General features: G+C 30.0%; 1 protein-coding gene across 1 annotated transcript in view; it reads left to right on the top strand.

Moving 5' to 3' along the window:
- LOC117174640 (cilia- and flagella-associated protein 53-like) overlaps window positions 1-24159 on the top strand; it is a 55587-nt gene that overhangs the window by 19689 nt on the left and 11739 nt on the right. Inside the window, exons 4-5 of the mRNA XM_033363916.1 lie at window positions 10188-10558; window positions 13616-14032. Of these exons, the coding sequence (XP_033219807.1) occupies window positions 10188-10558; window positions 13616-14032 (788 nt within the window). The remainder of the gene's footprint in view (window positions 1-10187; window positions 10559-13615; window positions 14033-24159) is intronic.

Raw genomic sequence — 24159 nt, 5'->3', positions numbered from 1 at the left:
GTGAATTCCTTCATTTATATGAATTTCTTGAATGTTATGAATTCCGTGAATTTAATGAAGTTCGTGAATTTTATGAATTTTGTGAATTTCGTGAATTCCTTGTATTCGGCGAGCACCATGAATTCCTTGAATTTCATTAATTCCGTGATTTCGTTGTGCAAAATTTGCATCTTATAAACGCTCTAATACACGGATTGGATTGTTGAACGGACTTCACGATTTACAACACTTACAATACATGTATTGTAGTTTTGTCATTCAAATGTGTTGTAGAGTTCTAATCATTTTTAACAGTGTAGTCTTTAAAAGATGATAGCTCTACTCAGAATATAGATAAACATATATGTTTAATAGCTGGAAAAGTTAGTGGAAAAAGTTAGTGTTCCTATACTTCCCATACTGTAATATTTATTTCAGTATTCCAGTTTAATTCATTTTAAGCAAAACACTAGTTCGGCTTCAGTTATCTACGTAAATTTCACTATTTTGCCTAACCATAGATTTTTTTGCAGTAAACCAAAAATTATATTTAAACTCCAAATTAATCGGGCGCAAAAACAGTAGAGCCCATATCTTCTAATTAATAGTGCATCCGCGCTGAAACTTGTTCTTCGTAGTTTCGCGTCGCCTGCGGTTCCTGAAAACAAATAAAGTGGAATAGGGTATCGCGAAGTCGTGGAGAGAAACCGCGTGTTGCGAGGATCGAGATAAATTATGAAAAGCGATTGTGCCTCGTTGCAGTATTATCTCCTCCCGATTTTCCTTTACCAAGTTTTGATCATTCTTCTTTCTTAGACAGAAAATTATTATTCTTTCCTGTATGCAAGCTTGTAAGTCTAATGGGGACTATAATTTCTAAGATAGAAGTCCGTGTATAAGGATTTACACTGCTGATTTTATAGTGAAACTGTGAAACTTTTCAAGCGAGCAGACTTTACAACGAAAAAAGTATGGCCTTACGATTGTTTATTGAAATAAAATATTTATTCAAGTAGGATCATAAGAACTTTTTCTTATTTTTCTTCGGAAACAACTGCTTCGAGTCTTAGTTTTTTTAAAAATAGTTTCTTTTATTAAACAAGTTTAAAGGTTTTGCCATAGTTTATTATCTGGATATTCAGGGTTCATATTATTAAATTATTAATTAGTTTAATATTATAGTAGATTCATTGAAAAGGAATTTATTTCTGTGAATAAATGGCCGGATGGTGCATTTTTTCTTTGAATTAATTTATAGTATTAATAAGTCTTGAGAGAAACGAATTGAAAAAGCAATAATTTGCGAAAAACTTTTTCTGAAGGGAATGGTGCTTCTCAAAAAACGCTGGAACTGACACAAAAAATGGCATAAATTTTTAATTTCTCAATAAAAAGGAAATAAAAAAACAAGTAAGCAAAACTTTCTCGATCCTGTAATAAAACAAAAAAAACATTGGAAAGTCCGAATCGTTTATAACAATTTAATTGTTTAAAAATATATTCTTAGTAATAATTTTAAAAGCTACTAGGGATATAGCTGAGTTGAATCTAGATATGTCCTTGTTTTTCTGATATGAAAATTATTTTTATTTAAATAAATTTTCCGATTTTCAAATTTATATGTAAAGCTCAATTCAGGGTCGTAAATCATTTCCTGTTTAGACACTAATGGTACATCAATTTAAAGTATTTTTAGTGCAGCAAAAATAATTTGGTTTTGAAAAAAATAGCTAAGTACCGTATTTATTTATTAAATGAAAAAAAGTTTTAGGAAGACAATATTTTCTGACAGAACATCATTAGTAAAGCAATTTGAAGTAGTTTTATTGATAAAAATTTGTTTTTCTGAATACATAGCGGAATAGTGCATCTGTTTATAGAATTTGATTATTACATAACCAAGTATTGTACGACAATAAATTTACCTTTTCAGCATTCTGAAGAGAATTTCATGTCACTTTGATGACACCGCGACTAACCTTATGCTATTAAATACCTCAATTATGCATTTTTATGCAATTTGTTAATAAAATCAATAAACATTATCAAGCGATTGATGGAAAAGGATGAAATGGAATAGGATAGGGTCGGATATTTTATGAATTAAAGCAAAATTTCATAAATAAATAAATAAATTTTTAATTTTTATTAACTATTGATTTAATAACCGAATCCATTTTAAATCAGGCATGTTCTACACTCGAAGTCGCAGAATCTCTCGGGGACAAAATATGTTGTTTTTTAAAGGAAATTAGGTAATACGTATTTTTGTGATTTGTGAACAAAAAAATTTTACGAAGTTATGCGTATTTGAATTTTTGGCTTCGTTAAAAAAGCACCATTTTTTTCTTTAAATTTATATTAATTTTGACACTAGTATTTTTTGTCAATTGTGGGTTAAATTTCTACTAACACAAGGAAAATATCGTTTGAGTCTTATGCGGGCTAAATAATTTCTGTGGCCAGAAGAATTTTTTTCATGAAATCGAATTTCTGTCATTTTCTTGCTTATTATAGAATATTTTTTATATAAAAAAAAAATTGTAAAAAATATTTTCTTAAATATGAAAATGGTGGGGCTTGCCCCTTTTCAAAGAAATTATCTATATGTTTCTAGTCCTTCAAATTATTTGTTTAAATATCATATATAAATGAACAATTGAAATTCAAAAATATCTTTGTTTATTTGTTTCTATCATTCTGTGATAGTTACTGTCTATGCAAATTAAGATTCACAATGATGGTATAAAACTTAAAGAATAAATTTATATGACAAACGAAAAGTATGCCTTGATTTTGAAAATGTGCATATAAAAGCCTTTTATAATATAGTTAAAAGCAGATTTGTACAGTTAAAAAAACTGGCTGGTTTGCTGCAACTGCAGTTTCCCAAAAGTAGTTCTGAATTTCTTTATGATTTTTTCATTTTCCTCGGATACGGTACAAGATATCACGAAAAAGTAAAGCAAATTTTTGTAAAACTTTTTTAACTGGGCAAACTATTTTCTTAAAATTTTTTTCGTATCTGGTGTTGTAAGCAAGAAAAATACGAAAATTCGAATTTTTGAAAAATAATTTTCGTGGCCACCAAGGATTTTTAGCCCGCATAAAACTCACAAGAGATTTTCCTTATGATAGCATACAACACATGCAACAAAAAATATAATTGTGGGTGTTTGGAGAAAGTCGAATTTTTAGCATTTTCAGAAAAACCACCACCATTTTGTTAATTTGGAACGTTTCTTAAATTTTCTCGTAGATTTTGAAGAAAGACGATAAACTGGAGGGAGAAATTGATTTTGTTTTAAACGAAGAAAACAATTCAAATATGCATAACTTCGTGAAATTTTGTTCCCAAATCGCAAAAAGACGTATTTGCTTTAAAAATAACATATTCTGTCCAGAAGAAATTGTACGACTTCAAGTGTAGAACTTGCCTGTTTTGAAATAGTCTCGGTCTATTATTAATTAATTTATAACAAAATATTGTCAGTTTACCATGAGGGGTGGGGGTGAAAAGAATGGTTAAGCAGAGGATTTGCTTAGGTGGGGTGAGAGGAAAGGGTTAGCAAAAGGTTTTGGTGAATTAGGAAAGAGATGGGAACATTTATCGTGAGAAGGGCAGTGAAAGAGTGGGAGAAAGGAAAACGCTTTAAGGTAGGGATGGAGCGGATGGCAATGCGGCTGAATTGTTGCGAATGAAAACAAGTGGGGGTGAGGTAAATTAGAAGAAGTGGGAAGATGATGAATAGGGTGAGATAAATGGGTTACGGGAGAGGAGTGAGTAAATTATGGTAGAGGTAGGGAAATAAATAGTGAGAGGGAGGGTAGAAGGTAGTAGTTAGGGCAAGGATCAAGGACATTTTAGGGATTCAATAAATAAAGGTGTGAAGGAAGGGGTGAGAAGCAGGTGGAAATGAGATCAAGGTGTTAGGATTCTAAAGGAGTGGCGAGGAGAAGGGAAAAATGTAAAGAAAGGTGAAGGTGAGGAGAATGGATAAGGAGTGAGTTATTGATAGATAGAGTGAGAGGAATACGTTAAGGGAGAAGGTTGTTCAAATTTGAAAAGAGGTTTTAAAATGAGTAAAGTATGGGAGAGGCACAGGAAAAAGGTTAAGGGATTTTTTGAGGGTAGGTAAAGGAAAGTGATAGGATGTATGATGAGAATATGGGGGCAATATGGGGAAGAAGTTGGGAGCGAAAATAAGTAAAGAGAGGGAAGGGGAAAGCGAGCAGGCAGGCGAAGACTTCACTGATAGGAATAGATAAGGGATGGAATGATCTGGATTTAGTGAGATAAAGGGGTACTAGGTAGGGCTATAGGAAATAGTAAGGTGGTCAATTGAGAAGCAGGTGTTTTTTATACAGTGAAACCTCTTCATAACGGACACTCACGGTGAAAGACTGTCTGTTCGCTTAGGAGAGATACGTTAATATGTACATAATTACATATTATGTGTATGTATATTAATAATTATTTATTAATAATCATTCCAATAAATAATCACTAATAATTATGATTAAATTCATAAAGAAAATAAAGGAAATAATAAAACGACTGTGACGATATAATTACGTTTATCCCCACCCCTATGTCCGTAAGTAGAGGTTTTACTGTATTTAAAATTTAGAAATTACAATTTTTATGCGGAGTGATAAATTTGTGAGTAAGGTAATTGAATAAATTCTAATGCACATAAATCCTCAAAGCACAGCCCTACACTGGCAGCATACTGAATATTGATTACATTGGACATGCATTGGAAACAGAATTAAATACAGACTACCAGAAGGGCAAATTTTTTAATCACTGATGTAATCGAACTACATTTGCTTTCTCATAGAGAGAGTGCAGTTTTTAAATGGAAATTTGCTAGGCTTTTGACGATTAATTTTCATTGATTTTTCAATTTGAAAATGCTACAAATGAAACACTTCAAACAAAATTCTTTTCAAATTAAAAAGGATGTTTAAGTTCCAACTTAAGTTTGTGAAATAAGCCTAAAATTTTGAAAAGGTTGTCATTATTCGAAATATAATGGGCGAAATAATTCGAGAGAGGTGCTGCGTTGAATTTAGAAAAAGATGGAGTCGTGAAAGGGTGCATGTACTATTCAATAGAAGTTGCTTGTCAAAACTGTGTTTTTATTCGGCGTCCTATCAAGTTTAAGAAATTTACTACGAGCGCACCAGGACGTGCGGCGTATAAAAATGCACCCTCCCTTATTCGTTATTCGTTGTTCACGAAGCACGTAAATATTATATTAACGCTCTGGGACTCGGCGACGAGTAAAGGCACATAGTTTTGGTCCCCGCGTTGCGCTCGCCGCTTCTGTTTGCAGAAGATACGACTGAAGAATAATTGTAGACATTCTGCTCCTGGGACAATCCGTCTTGTAAATAAAAAAGCCCAGGGCTCTTTTGTTCCAATTTTACTGCATGAATGGTGTGCAAATTAAAAAGAAGCGAAGCTCTAATTACTAATTGCAAAAAACAAACTTTCAGGTAGAAATGAAGAAAAATGTTAAAAAATTTCTTCTGAGAATGAAAACAATTCTTTTCTCCACAAAAGAATATTTTTAGCTTTTTAGACATGAATAGTTTTATTTCTCAATTTTTTTAGTGGGGTGGAATCGAAAAACGATTTTCAAAACGCCATTATGCACCGATTTTAGATTTTATTTTTTCAATTCAGGACTAAATTTTTGTAGCGACTGGTGAAAGTAGATTTTTTTGTATTTTTAGTTTTGTACAATTAACGAAATATATGTAGATTTTTTTACTCTAATTAAATTTTTTATCTCGTTGAAAAAATTTGGTTTACATTGACCGCTACTTGAATTCAATACATGCATTGAATTTAATGCATGCAATATTTGCTTCCTTTATAAACAAATTATATAAACGAAGGCAAATTTTAGAGCTTTTAAACAAAAAGAAATAAATTTTTATTTTTATTTTGTTGAAATTATATAGCTAATCATGTTTTCTGGTAAAATTTTGACATATTTTGCCATCCATTCTTGTCAGTGATCATTTTTTTGTAAACAAGTTATATAAACAAACCTACATTGCACATAGTCATAGGCAGAAAGAAATCATTTTTTTTTTTAAATTATTTTTTGTATTATATTTCCAATGATGTGCCTGGATGAAATTTCGTTATTTATAACTCTTTTTTCATTCAAAAAAAGATTATGTGCACAAATGACAATTTTAAGCGTTTTCAGGCAAGAAGAAATCGCTTTTTTTCTATTGTTGTTGAAATTATATTTCCAATGATGTTTCTAAAAAATATTTTGCTATTTTTTACTATTTGTTCATTTTATAAACAAAGCTCTCTATCTCTTTAAAATATCTTTTTCTATGATTCTTGAGTTTCAAGGAAATTAACGATAAAAACGCACCCTAATCTTGTACTTATTTTAGTTTCCGCAACGAGCATTTGTTTATATAAATTGTTTATAAATCTTAGAAATCACATTGTTTCACAAGAGGTCATGCAAAAAACATTGCCAACATAATTTCAACAACGCTACAAGAAAAAATTGTCTTTCTGCTTATAAACGCCTACAATGTATATTTGTTTATATATAATTTGTTTATAAAATTAACAAATAGAGGCGAATAAGAAAATTTTATCTGCCAATATAATTTAAAAAATTGAATAAAATACGGTTTTCACATACAAATGCTTGAAATGTATATTTGTTCTTAATCCGATTCGATAAAAATCAACTCAATCCTTTCTTCGATAGTCAATATAAACATACGTACATGTGTAATTTTTTGTAAGTCTTACGGTCTTCCTTTGATAAATAGTATTATTAAAGAAAGAATTCATAAAATCTATAATGGTTCGAGTAGGAAAAATAACTGGATTGACACGTATAATAAATCAGATTTAAAAGTTACGCTACCGGATTTTCAAGGATTCTCTGAAAGGTTGAGAAATTCACTAAAGTAATTTAACATAAATGTTTACTTTAAAAACAATAATACTCTAAAAAAAATTTACCTTATCCAAAAGATATTGATACTACTGATAATTTATCTGGTATTGTATATCTCATAAAATGTAATTGCTGTGAAAAGTTTATATTGTTGAAACAGGGAGAAGACTAAAAACAAGAGTCTCTGAACACAAAGAGATTGCAGAGTAGGAAATTTGAATACAGTTCCATCACAACATTATTTGAATTTAGACCATTATTTTAATTTCGATTTCAACAATATTAAAATTCTAGCCAAAGAAAAAAACACTTACAAAAGACGAATATTGGAATCCATATTCATAAATAAATATCGTAGTATTTCTATTAATTTACAGACAGAAATTATGAATTTTAATAAAATATATCAAAGTACATAAAATAAGTTCCAATTCATAATCCAGTGCTTTGGCGCGCTTTCCTCATTTGCGGTTCCTTTAAATTACTCTTTTAGTTTGTACTAATGAATTTACCGCCTTAATGTATGTCCTATTTCTGCTTTGTCATATATGTTCGTCGAGTGTCCATAACTATTATAAAGTTGTTTTTCTTTTTCATTAGGATGTAATCTTATAATTAAAAAATCTCTTAGATTTTGAGGTTTTTGTCTTCTTTTATATTGAAAAAAAACATTATTTTTTTACTTGTTACCAAAATTGGAGTTTTAACTGGTTTTTATTTTTATTTTTAATATTTGACTTGATAACATTGACATGTTTTACTCCAATTTTGAAGTTTTTATCGTTTTTTTTTCTTTTTCACTTGAAACAAACAACAGGTAATTTTATATCTTTTACTTGAAATTAGTTAATTATATTGTAAAAAACTGTTGATATTTATATAAATTTATTTTAGATTTCTTGAAAAAGGCACGCAGTGATGCCGAAACGTCGAAAGATTGAATAAATGAAAATTTTCAGTAATTCTCGTTTATTCTTTATTTTTTCAACAATTGAAGACCGTAAGACCTACAAAAAATTACACATTCATAATGTATATTTGTTTATATAATTTGATTATAAAGTAAAAAAATAGAGATACAATTTACAGTACATATTTAAATTGTTTTATAAAACATTTTAGGCAAACTAATTTCAATCATATAAGAAGAAAAAATGAATTAATATTTGATAAAAAACGGTTAATTTTTAAATAAATCAAAGCAGAAAAAAAAACAAAAAGAAATAAATAAACAAAACTAGAAGATCAAACGATTTCTTTTTGCCCATAAATGTTTGCGATGTACATTTGTTTATATAATTTTGTTCTAAAACTAATTAATAACATATAAACCTAAATTTTAATGGCCATTTACCATTCTATGGATGAAAGCAAGCAATTACTAAACAAAAGCATAGTTTAAAAATGAATAACTCTTATTGTCAATTATTTATTAGTACTATGTATTTATAAAAATTAACTCTAGATGTTAACAAATTTGTTCATTTCTCCGTGCATTAAATCCAAGTAACGGGAAGTATAAGAAAACAATTTTCTAGGAGATAAAAAATAAAAAATTTTAAAATCGACATTTTTTTCGTTATTTCTATTTAAATGAATATCCAATAAAGAAAAAAAAAACAGAATAATTTTGCTCTCACCAATCACTAAAAAATTAAGTCCTGAATTTAAAAAACAGATCTAAATTCGGTGAATAATTGCGTTCTAAATGTCATTTTAAACCTCGCGTTTTGATTTTACTCCACTGTGCACCGGGGTAAAACGGGACACCCGATTGTTTCGTAATTTTGGTGGTTTTCAAATTATTTATTTTTGGATACAGTGCGGTGAACTGATACTGCTGTTTTAAAAAAACTAAAAGTATGAAATAATAATTAAATAATAATTAAAATAATTAAATAATGAATGAAGCTTAATGTAATTTCCTTAGGCACGTCTACCTCCTTTTGAAATTGAAAACTAAATTATCATAGCCCCCCCCCCCGTAACTTCATTAAATTTTTGTACATTCGAAAGAAATTCCAAAAAGATATTTAAAAAAGGCTTGAGCTAGAATATAATCATTAGTAATTTACTAATTAACGTCATCCCTTTATTTTTCCTACCAGGCTTAAAAACAAAAAAGATTTAAGCTACAGAGGTGCAAATTTTCTAAATCTAGTTTAATTCATCTTGTTACTTCTCTGCACATTTAATATTGTTTTGTAAAATAAGTTATAAAATCATAAAATAACAAAGTACACAATAAACGGCTAATAAAGTTTGTTTAAGTATACATGGTCTACAGTAAACGCCCTAGTTGAGAATTTAGAGAACATAAATTCCAACACTTAATTAAAGTTTTTAGTGAAATTTCATCAACCATCAACTATATATATATATATAAAACTGATGGTTTCACATTTTGGGAAATAAAACAAACTATAATTGAAACAAAAATTAAAAATGTTTAAAGCCGTTCGACTTCTTCAACTCTCTTATTGTTATTACAGCACTTATTGTGATTAATATCAAGGAAAAGAAGGTTTTATGTTTCTCTAAAATACTTTTTCTCAAAAAAGTTTCTATTTGAATATTTCTAACCTTTTGATTTTCACACGTATAGACATTTCACTGGAATTTCATGAAATTCTTTTTACGTATAAATTTGATATTGAATAGAATTTTTGAGTTTTTTCTATTGAGACAGAAGAAGATAGAAGGTGGATAAAAAAGGAATTAGGATACCGTGAAGTAAATTTGACGTAGCATGAAATTAGAAAATTGCGATCTTTCTTCGGACCTCTGGATTTCAGTATCAACATGAAAAAATAAGGATACTTTAAAAAGATTTATCAAATAATACGTTAAGGGAATGGATTTTGAAATGTTCAGTTTGCAAAATGGGTTTTATTTCTAAAACTTTAAGTTGAAAAATAAATTTCCTTATTCTTCTTATAAGTAGGAAACCTCTAAATATTAAAAATTTGCATTCTTTAATGCATTTTATCAAAACTTACACTGTGAAATGAAAAAAACTCATAAGAAAAAATTCCAAAAAGAGTACGTCAAGGCTTCAATCTAATGTTTTTCTTCGTTCGTATAGTTTCTTCACCTGCTGAATTTTCTTTTTCAAGGTGCCAAATAATTCAGCCCATTTACAAAAATACCAACTACAAATCGATTTTCTTAGTCCTCAAAAGCAATTGTTCTTATTAGAAAATGTTCAGAAAAATGTCAGGGAAATGTTTGCATCTAATCTGTTTCTTTTTGCAGGCATTGAAGCCTACGAGGAAGAGTTGAATTTTCGTCGGGAAAAGCTTCGCATCATGTTGCTCGAAGAAGAAGCGGCCTTAACTCGGGAAATTATTGAAAAATCTCAAAAAAGTAATCAAGACTACTTAGAAAGTCTAAGGGTTCGTGCTGAGGAAGCCAAAAAGCAACAGGAAGAAGTTAGATTGTCGCTTTTAAAAGCCAAAAGGGCTCAGCAATATCTTGCTAGATGTCCGGATGCCAGAGACCGATTCGTCAAGAAGTCGACTCGGGATGTCAAGTATTGCAATCTAGTCCAAATGGCAGAGAACAATGCACAACGAGAGGCTGAAAAAGAGTTGGAGATGATGTGGCATGGATTGATGTTGAAGGAGGTGAGCAGCTTTATATCACATTTTTACACGTTGTTGAAAGTTGTCTACGGAATGGTTATCGCTCAACCCAAGTTCCGTTCACAACAGCTAAAGCTTCTCTTAAAGAATCTCACAACTGCGTAGTACCTTTTGTCCTACGTTTTTTCAAAATAATTGGTAACTTGCAGAAAATGAAGAAAATTAGTACTGAAAATTTATAAATATATAAAAAGAGAGGCTAAAGGTAGAGAGATAGGATCTGAAATTTGAAAGCATTCTTCAGATTCGAGGAAAAATTATTAAATACGTAGAAATGGTTTTAACCCAAGTCAAGTGATTTTATCGATTTTAAAGCAGTGAATTAATAATTTGTTTGCAGTGAAAAGGGAGTTGCTGATTTATTTACTTATATGTGTTGTCGGTACCTAATGCAAAATGTTTGACCTACGCTAGTTTTATTAACGAAATCTCTTTAATATTTTCATACACTTTGAAGGTGATTTTATTAATGAATGCAAACTCACCGTAAGAAATATTCTTCAAAAATGTTCTAGGTAAAAAAAAATAATTTCAAATTATTTATTATAGTGAGTTGAATTCATTGAGCTGCCATTTTTTCATTTACCTAAGTAACATCGAAGCCAGAAGACTTAAATTTCTTCGCTGATAGTAGATATATTTTTTCATTATTAAAAAGGTTTTGGTTTTTAGGCCAAAAATGTTTGCGTAGAAAATAAAGTTGTCGATTTCTCATCAGGCAATGTTATTTTTACTATGTAAAATATAGAAATGTTTAATTTGGAAAAGACTGCCGTTTTTATATTTGCTATATGTTCAAATTGACATTCCAAAATCAGATCGAATTGAGAAAATTGTGGACTGATTTTTATTTTCAAAAAAGCATCATATCTCGAATTAGCCACTTTTTGAATTATTTAAATTTAAACTCTGTTTAAAAGATGATTTGCGATATTTTTTCAACTGGTATATTTTAAAGGTTGTCGAGAAGAACTTCAAACTATAAAAGATTCTATTAGTTCTTTAATATTAAAATATATAGGTATTGGGTTCATTATTATTATACTCGAACTATAATTTTCACGGTCGGCTTTACAATTTAAAAGTATTTTATAGATATAATCCTGAATCTTTAGTTCTAATGAAGACAGATACAATGTTTCATAAATTGTTTCATTAATCAAAATTCTAAATTTTTTTGTATAAAAGTACATTCAGTTATTCATAGACTAGAATGAAAGAATTGGCAGTTAAGGCTTGAGCTGGTCCCATATTCTAGTTGAAACCATTTTAAGTAATTCAAACTATCAATTTTAGAATGTCCGAATTTACCTACATTTTATAAACCACCCTGTTTGACAGTATGAATAACAAATTTTAGATCAAAAGCGAGATCAAAAGTGATTATTAACGTCTTAATTTATACAGAAGAAAGCATTTGCTTGAGGTTGACATAGAATGTTCGTAAATATTTTTATTGACCCTTTACAAGGATGGTTATTGGCAGTTGTTATTATTAAACAATGCTAGGGGTTGTTATTGACTTCTGATTGTATTATATTTATAACCATTACTAACTTGAGTTAATGGTAATTACAGGATGTTCTTGTAGGATGTGATTGGCTTTTCTATTGACTGTTATTGACTTTGTTAGGGAATCTTTTTGAACTTAGGTTTTTATAATATACGGTTTTTAAGGTGATTACAGAATGTCATTATCGGTTGCATTTAATATTTCTGGGGATTATTATTAACCGTTTATTGTATTTTTTATCATCATCGACCCGAGTTAATGGTGGTTACAAGCTATTTTTATCGGGTGTATTTGACTATTAGTAGGGTAAACGAGCTCGTCGTTAGGAGATATTTTGACTTTAGCTGCTGAAATGAATTGTTTCTTATTTGGTTATAGAGTGCTCTTATTGGTTTTTATTGACTGTTACTAGGGATTTTTATTAACCAATGACAGGGGTTGTGATTGAATATTTATTGTTTTTGCTATCATTGACCCAAGTTAATGGTGTTTAGAAGCTGTTCTTAACAGATGTAATTGACTGTTTATAGGTATTGTTATTGTCATTGTTACGAAATATTTTTGGCCCTATTAAGGTACTATAATGAATCGTTTCTAATGTGGTCACAGAGTGTTCCTATAGGTTGTTATTGAATGTTCCTGCACTGAAAAAAATGTCTTTCGAATGAAGTATGAGATGTCGTTATCAATTTCTTTAGCGACTTTTTCATATGATTTTGGCATGAAAGACGATAAGTTTTTGGATAAAATATTGCTAATATAGTGTGATATTGTTGGATGCAAAAATAATAAATACGTAACTGAAATTTGCGAGCCGAAATAGGAAGAAATTCTAGCATTGCAGGTTGTCATACGAAAATCGATAGAATTTGAGTAAGACATGTAACTCGAATCTAATGCTTTTTCAGTAAGTTTAGATTCCATGCAAAATGATAGAAGTTGTGATTGAATATTTATTGTATTTTCTATTCTCAATGACCCGAGTTAATGGTGGTCACAATCCGTTTTTATCGGATGTAATTGACTGTTACTATACATTGTTATTGGCGTTGTTAGGAAATATTTTGGACTTTAGTTAGATGCCGTAATGGATTGTTGCTAAGGTGGCTACATAATGTCTTTATTGGTTGTTATTGACTGTTACTAGAGATTGTTATTAACTAATGTCAGGGATTATTATTTTATGTTTATTGTGTTTGTTTTCATTATTAACCCGATTTAATGGTGGTTAAAAGCTGTTCTTATCGAAAGTAATTGACAGTTACTAGAGTTTGTTATTGATTTTGATAGGGGAACCCTTTGTACCGTCACTATCACTATCACTATATCAAGAACTATCACTATCACTATCACTATAACAAGAAATTTAATATTAAAGATGCCTGATCTCCTTTTTATATAAGGTATTGAATAGTTACCTAACAAGTATATCATATAATGTCATAACTCTCATGCTAGTAGAAGGTGAGTGAAATTGCATAATAAATGTTCCTTCCTTGATATATATTTTCACATTCTTTGTCCAGGTCGAGGCTATGAAATTGCGAGAAGAGGATGAGGAAAAGGCAAGGGCTATCGCCGGGTCAGATTTAGAGGCCACTTTGAGAAGGCAAATTGCTGGCAAAGAGGCGTTGAAGTCCGAGGAACGACGTGTGGAGGAAGAGCAACGTGAGTACGTTAGCAAGCTTTGCGAGAACCTTCAAAAGGAGGAAGCTTTCCGATTGGAAAGGGAGCGCAAAAAGAAGGAAGAGTTGAAAAGGGATCTGGAAGATCAATTGGAAAAGGCACGAATGTGTCAGGCAGAGCGTGCCTCCAAGGAAGCTGCGATGGAACGCACGTTCAGAGATCTGATTGAAAAGGAGTTGGCAATGGAAAAAGACGGAGTAAAGCAGTTATCCAATGACCTTCGTAGAGAACAGTTGGCATATTTAAGGAGTCTTCAGGTAATAAAAATATAAAAAAGACTTTCTGAACTGATATTAAATACATGTTTATTTTCATAGGCAGCACATATGTATGTATTGCTTTATACAAACATTTTTCACAACAAAGAAAATTTTTTCGAAAAAAGAGGTAAAAAAAATATTGCTCTTCATACATTTCAGATGATATTTCAGTGCATCCATACTATATCCTTCAATCTAGGGTCAGCATTCTAAACTCTACCATCTCGTTTTGTGTTCTCCTGCAGCGCCATATAAGTGTAGCGGCGTTGATTGACAACACAAAACGATATTGGAGAGTTTAGAATGCTAACCATAGATTGGATAATCTATCATGTAGGTTTGATTTGATAATATTATATTACCATGATACGTGTGTTAACTTGAAAACTGGAACATATTATATTATAAATTATTACTAATGCATTTCTAATTAATAATTTTCGTGTTTTTCTTAAATTTAAGGTTTTTAGCACTCTTTCTATATTCCTTACGTCTTGTGTTCAATCTGTTCTGCGCTTTGCTTTTCTATTTACTTTTAACGGATTCTATGTCCGAAAAATCGGATTTTAGTTTATCAACTAGATTTTTCATAATTATGTCTCTTTCTCGTTAATTAAAACTAAAACTAAATGTTCTGTTCGTTGCTATCGCCGTCTTAACATCAACTTACGAGCTATCTTACAATTTGGATGCGATTTGAACACTTTTTTTTTTAAGTGGACCTTAACTAAATCGCAAAGATATTTCTCAGAGCAGATTATTACATTTTTTTGTATTAATTTTTTCTCTTACAACACATATGACATTTAAAATATTAAAAAAATAAAAAATCCTATTTTTTGCAACTGCATATACTTATGTGAAACATTATATCAAAAAAGAAATAAAAACACTCCTTTAAAATAATATTCACTAGGATGAAAGATTAAAAACTTTTATTTTTATATCAGAAAACTAAAGAGTGAAAGTCTTAAGTAATTATTAATGTTATAAACAAATTGATTGCAAAAATGCACATATCAGCCTCTTCACGATTTAACACTGCGTTCCCTTATATAAGTTTATAAAAATTGTGAGTTATTTAAATAAATTTGATGAAAAATACAAATTTTTGTTGATTTTAAACTGGCAGATTTATATTTTTAACGGAATAATATACAATAATATGAAATATCGTATACACATTTGTATACTCAAAATCACAACTTTATTTTGGGATCTTCTCAGGCGACAATGTTTGTTAAATACTAAAATAAATTTCATAAATAAATAAAGATATTAGTCAATTTTCATACCGTTTTCAACAGGATTAAATCTTCATATCTTGTTGATACACCTTTCTCATGTTATTTTGTCATTAGCTGCAGTTTTTCTTATAAAAAATTTCACTGAAGAATCCGCGATTTTCGAAATTTTCTATGAGAGAAAGAGAAAGAGAGAGCAACCGTTTCTTTAAACAATTTGAATTGTACTGTTAATGGTGGTTTTAGCTGACATGCCTGCGCTTTTCCATGTAGTGGATTTTCAAACTTTACTTTGTAATTGTATTTTTTTAAATAGAAATTATTTAAATAAATAACAAAATTGATCGCCTGCTAAATTCTCCGAACAAATAAGGTCCTCCTTGAGCATTAGAAGTCGATTTCGTAAAAAAGACATCCATTTGTTGATTGGCAGTCAAGTTATGAAATCTTTTATAAAATTTTTCATAAAATAAACCATTATTGTTCGTTAATGATGCATCATAAGCGAAAGATTTTTCTAAGTAATTAAAAATTATTTCGTTTAAACATAGGAAATCTTCTGATTGAAAATTGAAGAAAATCTATATATATTTAATCAAATTTATTAAAATGGAGAACAAATATTTTGGCCTGTAAAAACTCTTATAATAAATAATGTCATTTGTCAGTCACTAGCAGTTCATTTCATAACAAAAACAGAATCCATTTATTCAGAAGTAGTCAAGTTCAAGTGAATTTGTTTGTGTAATTGTTAAGAAAATGAAAAATTATTATTGTTTTATTAAGTATTATAAGCGAAGGATCTTTCCTAGTTATTTAAAATTAATTCCGTTCAAAAAGCGAAATATGCCTGCTGAAAAATGATGCAAATATGTATTTATATATCAAATTAATTTGAATGATTAACCATTTGTATCATACTAATGTATGAATTTATTTATTGAATTGGTTTATAAAGGAAACAATTTAATTGAGTCTAGTTTTTTAACAGTTCACTCAAAATAGTGTAAACTTCAATGTTCTTTTAAATTTTTAATAACTTTCGCAATAATCAACATTTTTAAGTGTTTTCGGGCGCATTTTATGGCTATTTTTCCATAGTATCGCAATCGCCTATGAGCATGAATTTCAAAAAATTTCTTATTACATTGAAAGAACTAAATTTTGTAACAAAAAGTTGGGTAAATTTTAAAACATTCAATCTTTCGGCAAATCAGAAAATAAATGTAAATTAATATACATTCTGAGGACTTTTCATGGTAGCTTCATCATAATACGTTTTATATATTTCATAATAATACTGTTTTTACTAAAAAGAATATCGCAATTTTTTCAAATATTTTTTTTACTTCAAGTTCTTGAAATGCGATAACAATTTTTTAAAACTTTTACTTAAAAGTTTTTGCAATATTGCGGAAAAATAGTTTTTAAGTTAACTTGAGAACATTAACAAATGTTGATTACTTCGGAAGATATTGCACACTTGAAAAAGATTCAAATTTACACTTTTTTTGTTGTAAACTTTGGCGTTGAAAATCTTAATCCTAATCCTAATCTTCATTTGTTGTACGTCTATCCCGAAAAGAAATTCTATGATGAAGTCTTACATTACTTTTAAACTTGAAGTAGCAATTTCACTCAATAATTTGATAATATAAAAATAACTAATTGTGTTTAAGTTTGAAATATCTGAATATCATTATTACGAATTTTTTCACTGATGCTATGATGGCTTGCATAAATATAAGCAGTTGAAAAATATAATTGTTTATAAAAAATGTGAACTTTGTAATTTACTCGGCTCTAGACTAATTTCTACATAAAATCTTGTTTCACCGCATTTTGCCCCAGATTGTAATGATTTTGATACTGTTATTAATTTTCAAAATGGAAGCTTTGTACTTGTATGTAACGGATAACCAAGAAAATGGTTTCTTCTCTTTTTTCCAAATCATCTATATCTTAATTAACTTAGAAGAGAGTTTCATCTTGATAATAATTTTTGTGTGCCACAAAGGTTCTTAAAAGATTATTCTTCAGAAATTATCTTATTATAATTATTTTTCATTATCTTACTTTACCCTTTCTTCATTTAATAATTTTTCCTTTGGATTCCTTAAGCTTTCTTTCCCTTTTTTCACGTGAGATCATCTTTTGTTAGTATTTTCATCATTTACGGAATTTAAATAGAAAATTACTTAGTAAATTAAGGAATAAGATAGACCGGTTAGAGAACAACCAGCACAAACATTATTTTCCACCCTAGGAATAAAATATGGTTTTCTGCAGAATTAATATTACCAGGGATTTTAATTAGTTCGGACTAAATCTCTATTCAGTGCAAATATCTTATCAGATTTCTTTTCCTCTCGTAATCTGAATGCAATCGTTTCATTTTTTGGTCCTTCTCGGACCTTGTTGACCCAGATTGATCCTCTTCTTGCGTTCCACCTAGTGTTCTCGTAACTCAAGTTAGTCCGGGTTACTCTTAAGAGATTTTACGAAAATCGTAGCGAGGTACTTAGAACACTCTTGGGTGGGTTCGTTAATGCCGCATGATATCTACGTACAGAACATCCACGAGACAACTCAGCTTATCTCGAGCGTATTCCATTTGGAATAAGACTGGACTGGATTGCCTCAGTGAATAATCTTAGATTTGCCTGAGATATTCTCAAGGGCTTTCAAAAGTACATTCGCGTCCTGGTACCTTAGAATTTTCTCCCAGAAATGAGGTCTCGAATCGAGAGTACTATTTATCATTAGCGAGAGGCATTGCTGCATGTAGACGGCAGAAGAAAAGTACGAAAAGGAGACTGCGAATAAAACAGAAAATGGAAAAATAAAAAATTCTAGACTGCAGATGAACAAAAGAAGAAGGTCGGATAAACAATGAAAAAAAGAGAGACTATATAAATAAAAATAAAAAAATCTTTTTAATCGTGCAGACCAGTGTTATTTTTAGTAGTTTGAAAGGGTTAAGTAGTTTTAAAGTGATGCATTCGAAGCGCATTGGAATGTTTTTCTAAAGCCGGGTTAAACCGTCATTTGGTCCGGCTCTCATGCCGTATAAAAATAAAGGGTAGGCGAGCTTCCAAGTGAAATCGATCCTTTTTTTGTCACCCGAATGCCAACTGCAATCCTACTTCGGGATTCCCAGTATTGTCGAGCTGAAACGAATATTTCACTAACTTTCCTGAATTATCAAAAGAATGCTTTCACTTGTTTTTGGAACGTGGTTTCCAGTGCAGCATAATTTAATTGAATCGAGTCAACTTCATTTCAATGGTCCATTATAATAGCTTCAATTGAGATTGGAATTCCGTTATTTCCGAGTGAAATACAATGAATAATGTGAAGTTCTAATCGTATCAATTGAACAATATAACTAAAAGAATGGTAAATTATTTGAAGCGTGTTCTTGAACAGTGCATTACACACCACTTGTCATAAGGATCTTTTTGTACATAAATTCACATATTAGATGAGCCTTATGAAAAGTTGTACATAATGCAACTGCTGTAGAGCATACTTCAATTGACTCATAAAAAACATTCTACATACAAAAAATTAGAATACTTTACTAATTTTTTTTATTTGTTCAAAATGAATCAATATAAGTTTAATATTTAGGATTGTAGTGACAGGCTGCCTGCACTCTCTGTCTACATCTGTCTATCTGAATGCCTGTCTTCTGTCTCACCCCTTATACTCCTTTACATATCCTTATATCCCTCCCTTACACTCCTTTACATTTCTTAATTCATTTTCTGTAACTAAAATTAGATTTTTATTTTCTTAAAAATAAAATCTTCAACGCCTTAAGAAACAAGTCTTCAGCGAGGGGAAATTCGGCCGCAAATACTTATTTGCCACATGCCTCGCTTCCACCACCAGAACCTCTACTCAGCTATAAGAGTGAGATGGAATTTTTCGTGTTGAGTGAGGGGGTGCACAGTGGGACATAAAAAGTTCTTGGACAAATTGATTTTCAGAAGACAATTATTATCAGATTTTAACTTTTGTTTGAATGAAAGCTAATAAAAATTCCCATCGAACTGTCATGCCCGATTTTAAAAATTTTGTTTATTTAATACAAAAAATGAAAAATGTTGCTTTTTGAAGTATACCCATTAAAAAAATGCTTTGATTTAATCAAAAGTACCTAGAAAACTGAAAGCAACTATCTGAAAAAGATGTCCAATAGAAATGAAAAATGTTAGAAATGTATAAAATTTGTTATAAGCAAATAGGTGAATCAAAATAGATATTTGGGGATCGGCAATTTTTGTAAACAAATATCCATATCAGGTATTTTTGATGAAATAAATGAAGCTTTTCCTATGAAATCAATCATATATTACTTGGAAATAAAACCTAAGTATCATATTTGGTCACTAAATAAAATTTAATAATCGTTTAAACTACCTGAATTAACAAATGAACTATTTTGCTATTTTTGAAGGTATGAACTTGATTTTTTCGATGCATTTAATTGTAAATAACTAACTTAAAAATTAGGGAAAAATTGAGGACAGAAATTTATTATTGTAAACAGTAATTGTTTTATTAAGTTTTTTTAAAATCATTTTCTGTATTTATAAATAAAACTTCTTTTTTTCACGGAATTAACAATTTAAAAAGTTAAAAAGTGTGTTAATAATAGCTGATTACGCGAAAAAGGACACGTTTAAATGCTGAAAATAGCGAAATAATGCCTTTGTTGATTGGGTTCGGTTAAACAATTATCAAATGTTTCAGATTAATTGCAAAAAATCATTGCTGAATATTTGGCTGTTAATTCCGTACAAAAGCAGTATTTTATTTATAAATCCATGAGAAGATGAAATTTTTTTTAATAAAACAATTGTTGTTTAAAATAGTCAATTAGTGAATGTTATCAAAGGGTTCTTGAAAATTTAGAATTTAGTTATTTAACGTTATTTGCATAGAAAAAATCAAGTTTGCAATCTTATGAAATCTTTTTTTAGTTTAGAGAAAGTAGCACCTACTTTATGTTAATTATTATTTTTATTCGATTTACATAAATGCATTTAAAAAATTTGAATTTTTCATTACTTTATGTTTTTAAAAGTATGGTAAAAATTAAAAAAAAAAACAAGTCCTTTCTGTGCTTTAAAATGCAAAGCACAACAATCTTTCATGCTGGAGACTTTCGAAAGGTCTAAAACTTAGGCTCAAATATTGTACTTTACTCTAAAGTTTCAATACATAAAATATAACAATTTTATCAGAAAATGGTTACTAAGGATTTACTGTTAATTAAACGTACACAGCATTAAAGTAAATATTTGTTCATTATAATATACTTATTTTCTAGTTTTCAATAAGACATTAACTACTTTTAGAATCTTTTAAAGCCTTTGAGACCCTCTTTAATTGAAAACAATGCCTTGGAATCCTATGAGAGTTCAATAGATCATGAAATATTGATCTGAAATCAATTAAAATCCCTTACAATAATTTTAAATATCTTAAAGAATTTCAAAATACTAAAAATCCATTATAATGAATTAAGAAATTTAGAAAGCCTTCAAAATTAGTTAAACTTTTGAAATTACTTAAAATCCTTAGAAACCCAATAAAGTGCTTTGAAATATTTCTATGCAATCCCTAGAAATCTTCTTAAATTCCTTCAAATTGTTAAAATCATTTTAAAAAATCATGTGTAACTTTTTAAAATGTTTAGAATTATCTTTAAATTTTGTGAAATCCCTGGAAATATTCAAATCCTACTTCGATAATCTTTTTAATTTTTATGTACTTTGGGGTCTCTAGATATCTCTTTAAATACCTTGAAATGTTTGGATACCACTTGAGAGCTCAAGAAGTTTTGTAATATCCTGTGAAATATTTTGGGACCCATTGAAAACTTTTAAAAAATCGTTAAAGTATCTCTGAATCCCTTGAAGTTTTATAAATTTTTTGTTTTTAATTTACAAAAATCCTGTGAAATCTCTTAAATTCTTTCCATGAGCCGTGAAATCTTTGAAGATTTTCGAAAATTCTTGAAATATTCTTTAGTTACTTGAAATCACTTGAAATCTTTAGAAAATCGGTGAAATCCCTTGCGATTTTTTAAAGCTGCTTCCCTCTCTCTTCACTGTTCCAGTTAAAACTCCCCTTCCCTCACTGCCATTCCTTAGCCCACACTTCCTTTCCGTACCCACCCGCGCTACTCTACTGATCCTCCCCTCACTTCCCCTACATCTGGAAACTTCAGTTCGCCTTACTTCTCTGCTCATCATTTCCCATAATTTTCTCTAATTTCCTACCCGGCGTCACCTAATTTCTCTTCTGCTCACTTCTACTTACCTCACTATCTCACTCTACTATCTCCTCTAATTTCTTCTCACTTTCCGTACAATCCTCTCCTAATTTTCCCTTATTTCGCCTACACCTCTCACTTCCCCTTCCATTTACTACCTCTAGCACATTTCTTCCCCTCACTTCTTCTAGTTCCGTTATCCACTCCTCACTTCTCCTACTTCTTCATTATTTCCACTAAAACTCTTCCCTCATTTTATCTATTTCCCCTCATTCCCCTTACTTCGCTTTCCATCATCAACCTACTTCTTCTTTTCATGTTTCCGCATAAATTCCCCTATTTTCCCTTCCCTAATTTCCCCTTGCTTTCCTTACTTTTCCTACTACATTTCCCATAATTTCATCTGACTACCCTTTCTGGGACAAAACTAAGACAAACGGACGTATGAACACCTTTCCAAAAATAAAAGAATTTCTTCTCGTGGCTGCAAAATCCTGAAAAAGATAAAAATCAATTTTACATTGCCCCACCCCCCTTTAGTCAATAGGTCAGGACATACCAAGTTATTTTTTAAGAAGCGCAGGCCTGAAATTATGATAAATTTAAATCTTGTTTTATATTTGTATATTATTAATTGCGAATGCAATGTTCCTCGCAGTCTTTAGAGCGCGTATGATAATGCTGATTCAAAATGTGGTTCTTTAAATATTTGAGTATTCTGAAGCAATCCTGAAAATGTTTAACTTGTCTTTTTCCTAATCAATCTTGAACAGTGGCAGTTGGAAATTCCCTCTGATTAGCTTAAGCAGAGTATCAAGAAAGTTTCGACTTGCTAGGCGTATCGCGTGACTACTTGTCGGACCAAACGTTTCCGTATCTCCTTAGTCGAGATACGCTGTACACCCTGTAATTAATTATTCGGAATAGTTCAAGCAAGTTAAAGACCGGAAACAACAGACAAGTGACAACTGACATGCTCAAGTTGAGAGTTTAAAGTTTTGTAAAACTGTAAACTGCTGACTGTTTATCCTTCAAATTAGTTTCGACTCGTTAAAAAACTTTTAAGCAAGAGGCAAAAAGAGCATTTTCATGTCCGCACAGAAAACTAATTTGTTACGGATGGAGAACTAAGACTGTTTTAACAGGTCAGTGCTTTTAAAAAAAGTTCAGCGTGTACCCCATCTTTAACTAGAATCCCTTCCTTTAAAAAAAATTTACAAGCATTTTACACTCAGTGTGCTTTTTTTTAAATTATGTTTTAAATTATGTTTTTCATTAAAACTTCAATTTACCTCTAAATATTACTCGGAGTGCTATATGTATACTGTTGGAAATTGTAGCTTTATTTTTTATTTTTATGTATATCGACCCCAAATCTGTAAGAATCTAAAAAAAAATAAATGCGTTAAAAAAATAATATTTAGAGCTTTTGCAAGTTAAGTATTAGGTAAATGAGAAATGAAACTCAACACTACTATAAAAAATTGGCCTTGAATACGAATTAAAAATTACTTTTTAAATATCGCCATCACAAGTCTGATTTGTAGGGTCCCAAAAAAAACAGGATGAGTTAGAAATTAGGTTTTTTTTTCGAATTATTAGCGCTAATTATGTTTTTATTTTTTTTTTAAATACAAATTTTTTCTAATACGTGAAATAATAATTTCAATTACAACAAATTCTCGCTTTTAGTCACCCTGTTTTCAGCTTTCCTAGAACTGCTGCACAGTAGGGTATTTTCGATTTGTTTGTGCAAATAATCGACGACTCGTCAATCTTAAACAGAATTGAATTTTTTTTTAAATACTCGTGATTAAATTTACTGTCGGAGAGATACGCCACTATCACGGTTTGAATCGTCAGTACGTCAAAAAAACGTCGAACAACGTCAACAGTCGTCGGCCGATTTTTAGGCTATTCAGATGTCAGTAATATTTGGTAATTTGTACAAACCATGGAAAAGAGTATAATGTCACTGATATAACAATTTCATATCGCATATAACTTTCTTTCATTATTATTGTTATTAATTTTACTGATCAATCAGAGCAGATACTGACACACCCAAAGATTTTCATCCAACGAGTCCGGAAACCTTACTTTAAAATAAGACGTAGCACATTGATAAAAAAATGTTGGTCGGTATTTAATTATTTAAATAATAATTTTATGAAAATAAACATAAAAACTGTAAGAAAAAAATTTTAAATTCTATAAAATACTCTTTCGTTGATTTCTTCAGAATAAACGTTTCTCGGTTGAATAATTTTAAAATTAAAGTATTAACGTTATGAATGTTTATTAACTATTATTTAAAACTTTTATTGTAAAAATAGAATAAAAATAGACAGTTTTGCACTTGTACTGGTTGAAAACATAAATAACAATGAGCATGAAGCATTGTTTGTACGAATTACCAAATATTACTGACATCGGAATAGACTAAAAATCGGCGTATCACTCCGACAGTAAATTTATTCACCAGCATTAAAAAAAATTGAATTCCGTTGAAAATTGACGAGTCGTCGATTATTTGCACGAACAAATCTAAAATACCCTACTGTGTGCTGGCTCAAGCCTGATGGTCAGCA

Source organism: Belonocnema kinseyi, chromosome 6, assembly GCF_010883055.1.
Source record: "Belonocnema kinseyi isolate 2016_QV_RU_SX_M_011 chromosome 6, B_treatae_v1, whole genome shotgun sequence".
Lineage (NCBI taxonomy): Eukaryota > Metazoa > Arthropoda > Insecta > Hymenoptera > Cynipidae > Belonocnema > Belonocnema kinseyi.
Note: the sequence above shows the minus strand (reverse complement) of the source record. Positions and strands in the feature narration are given on the sequence as shown.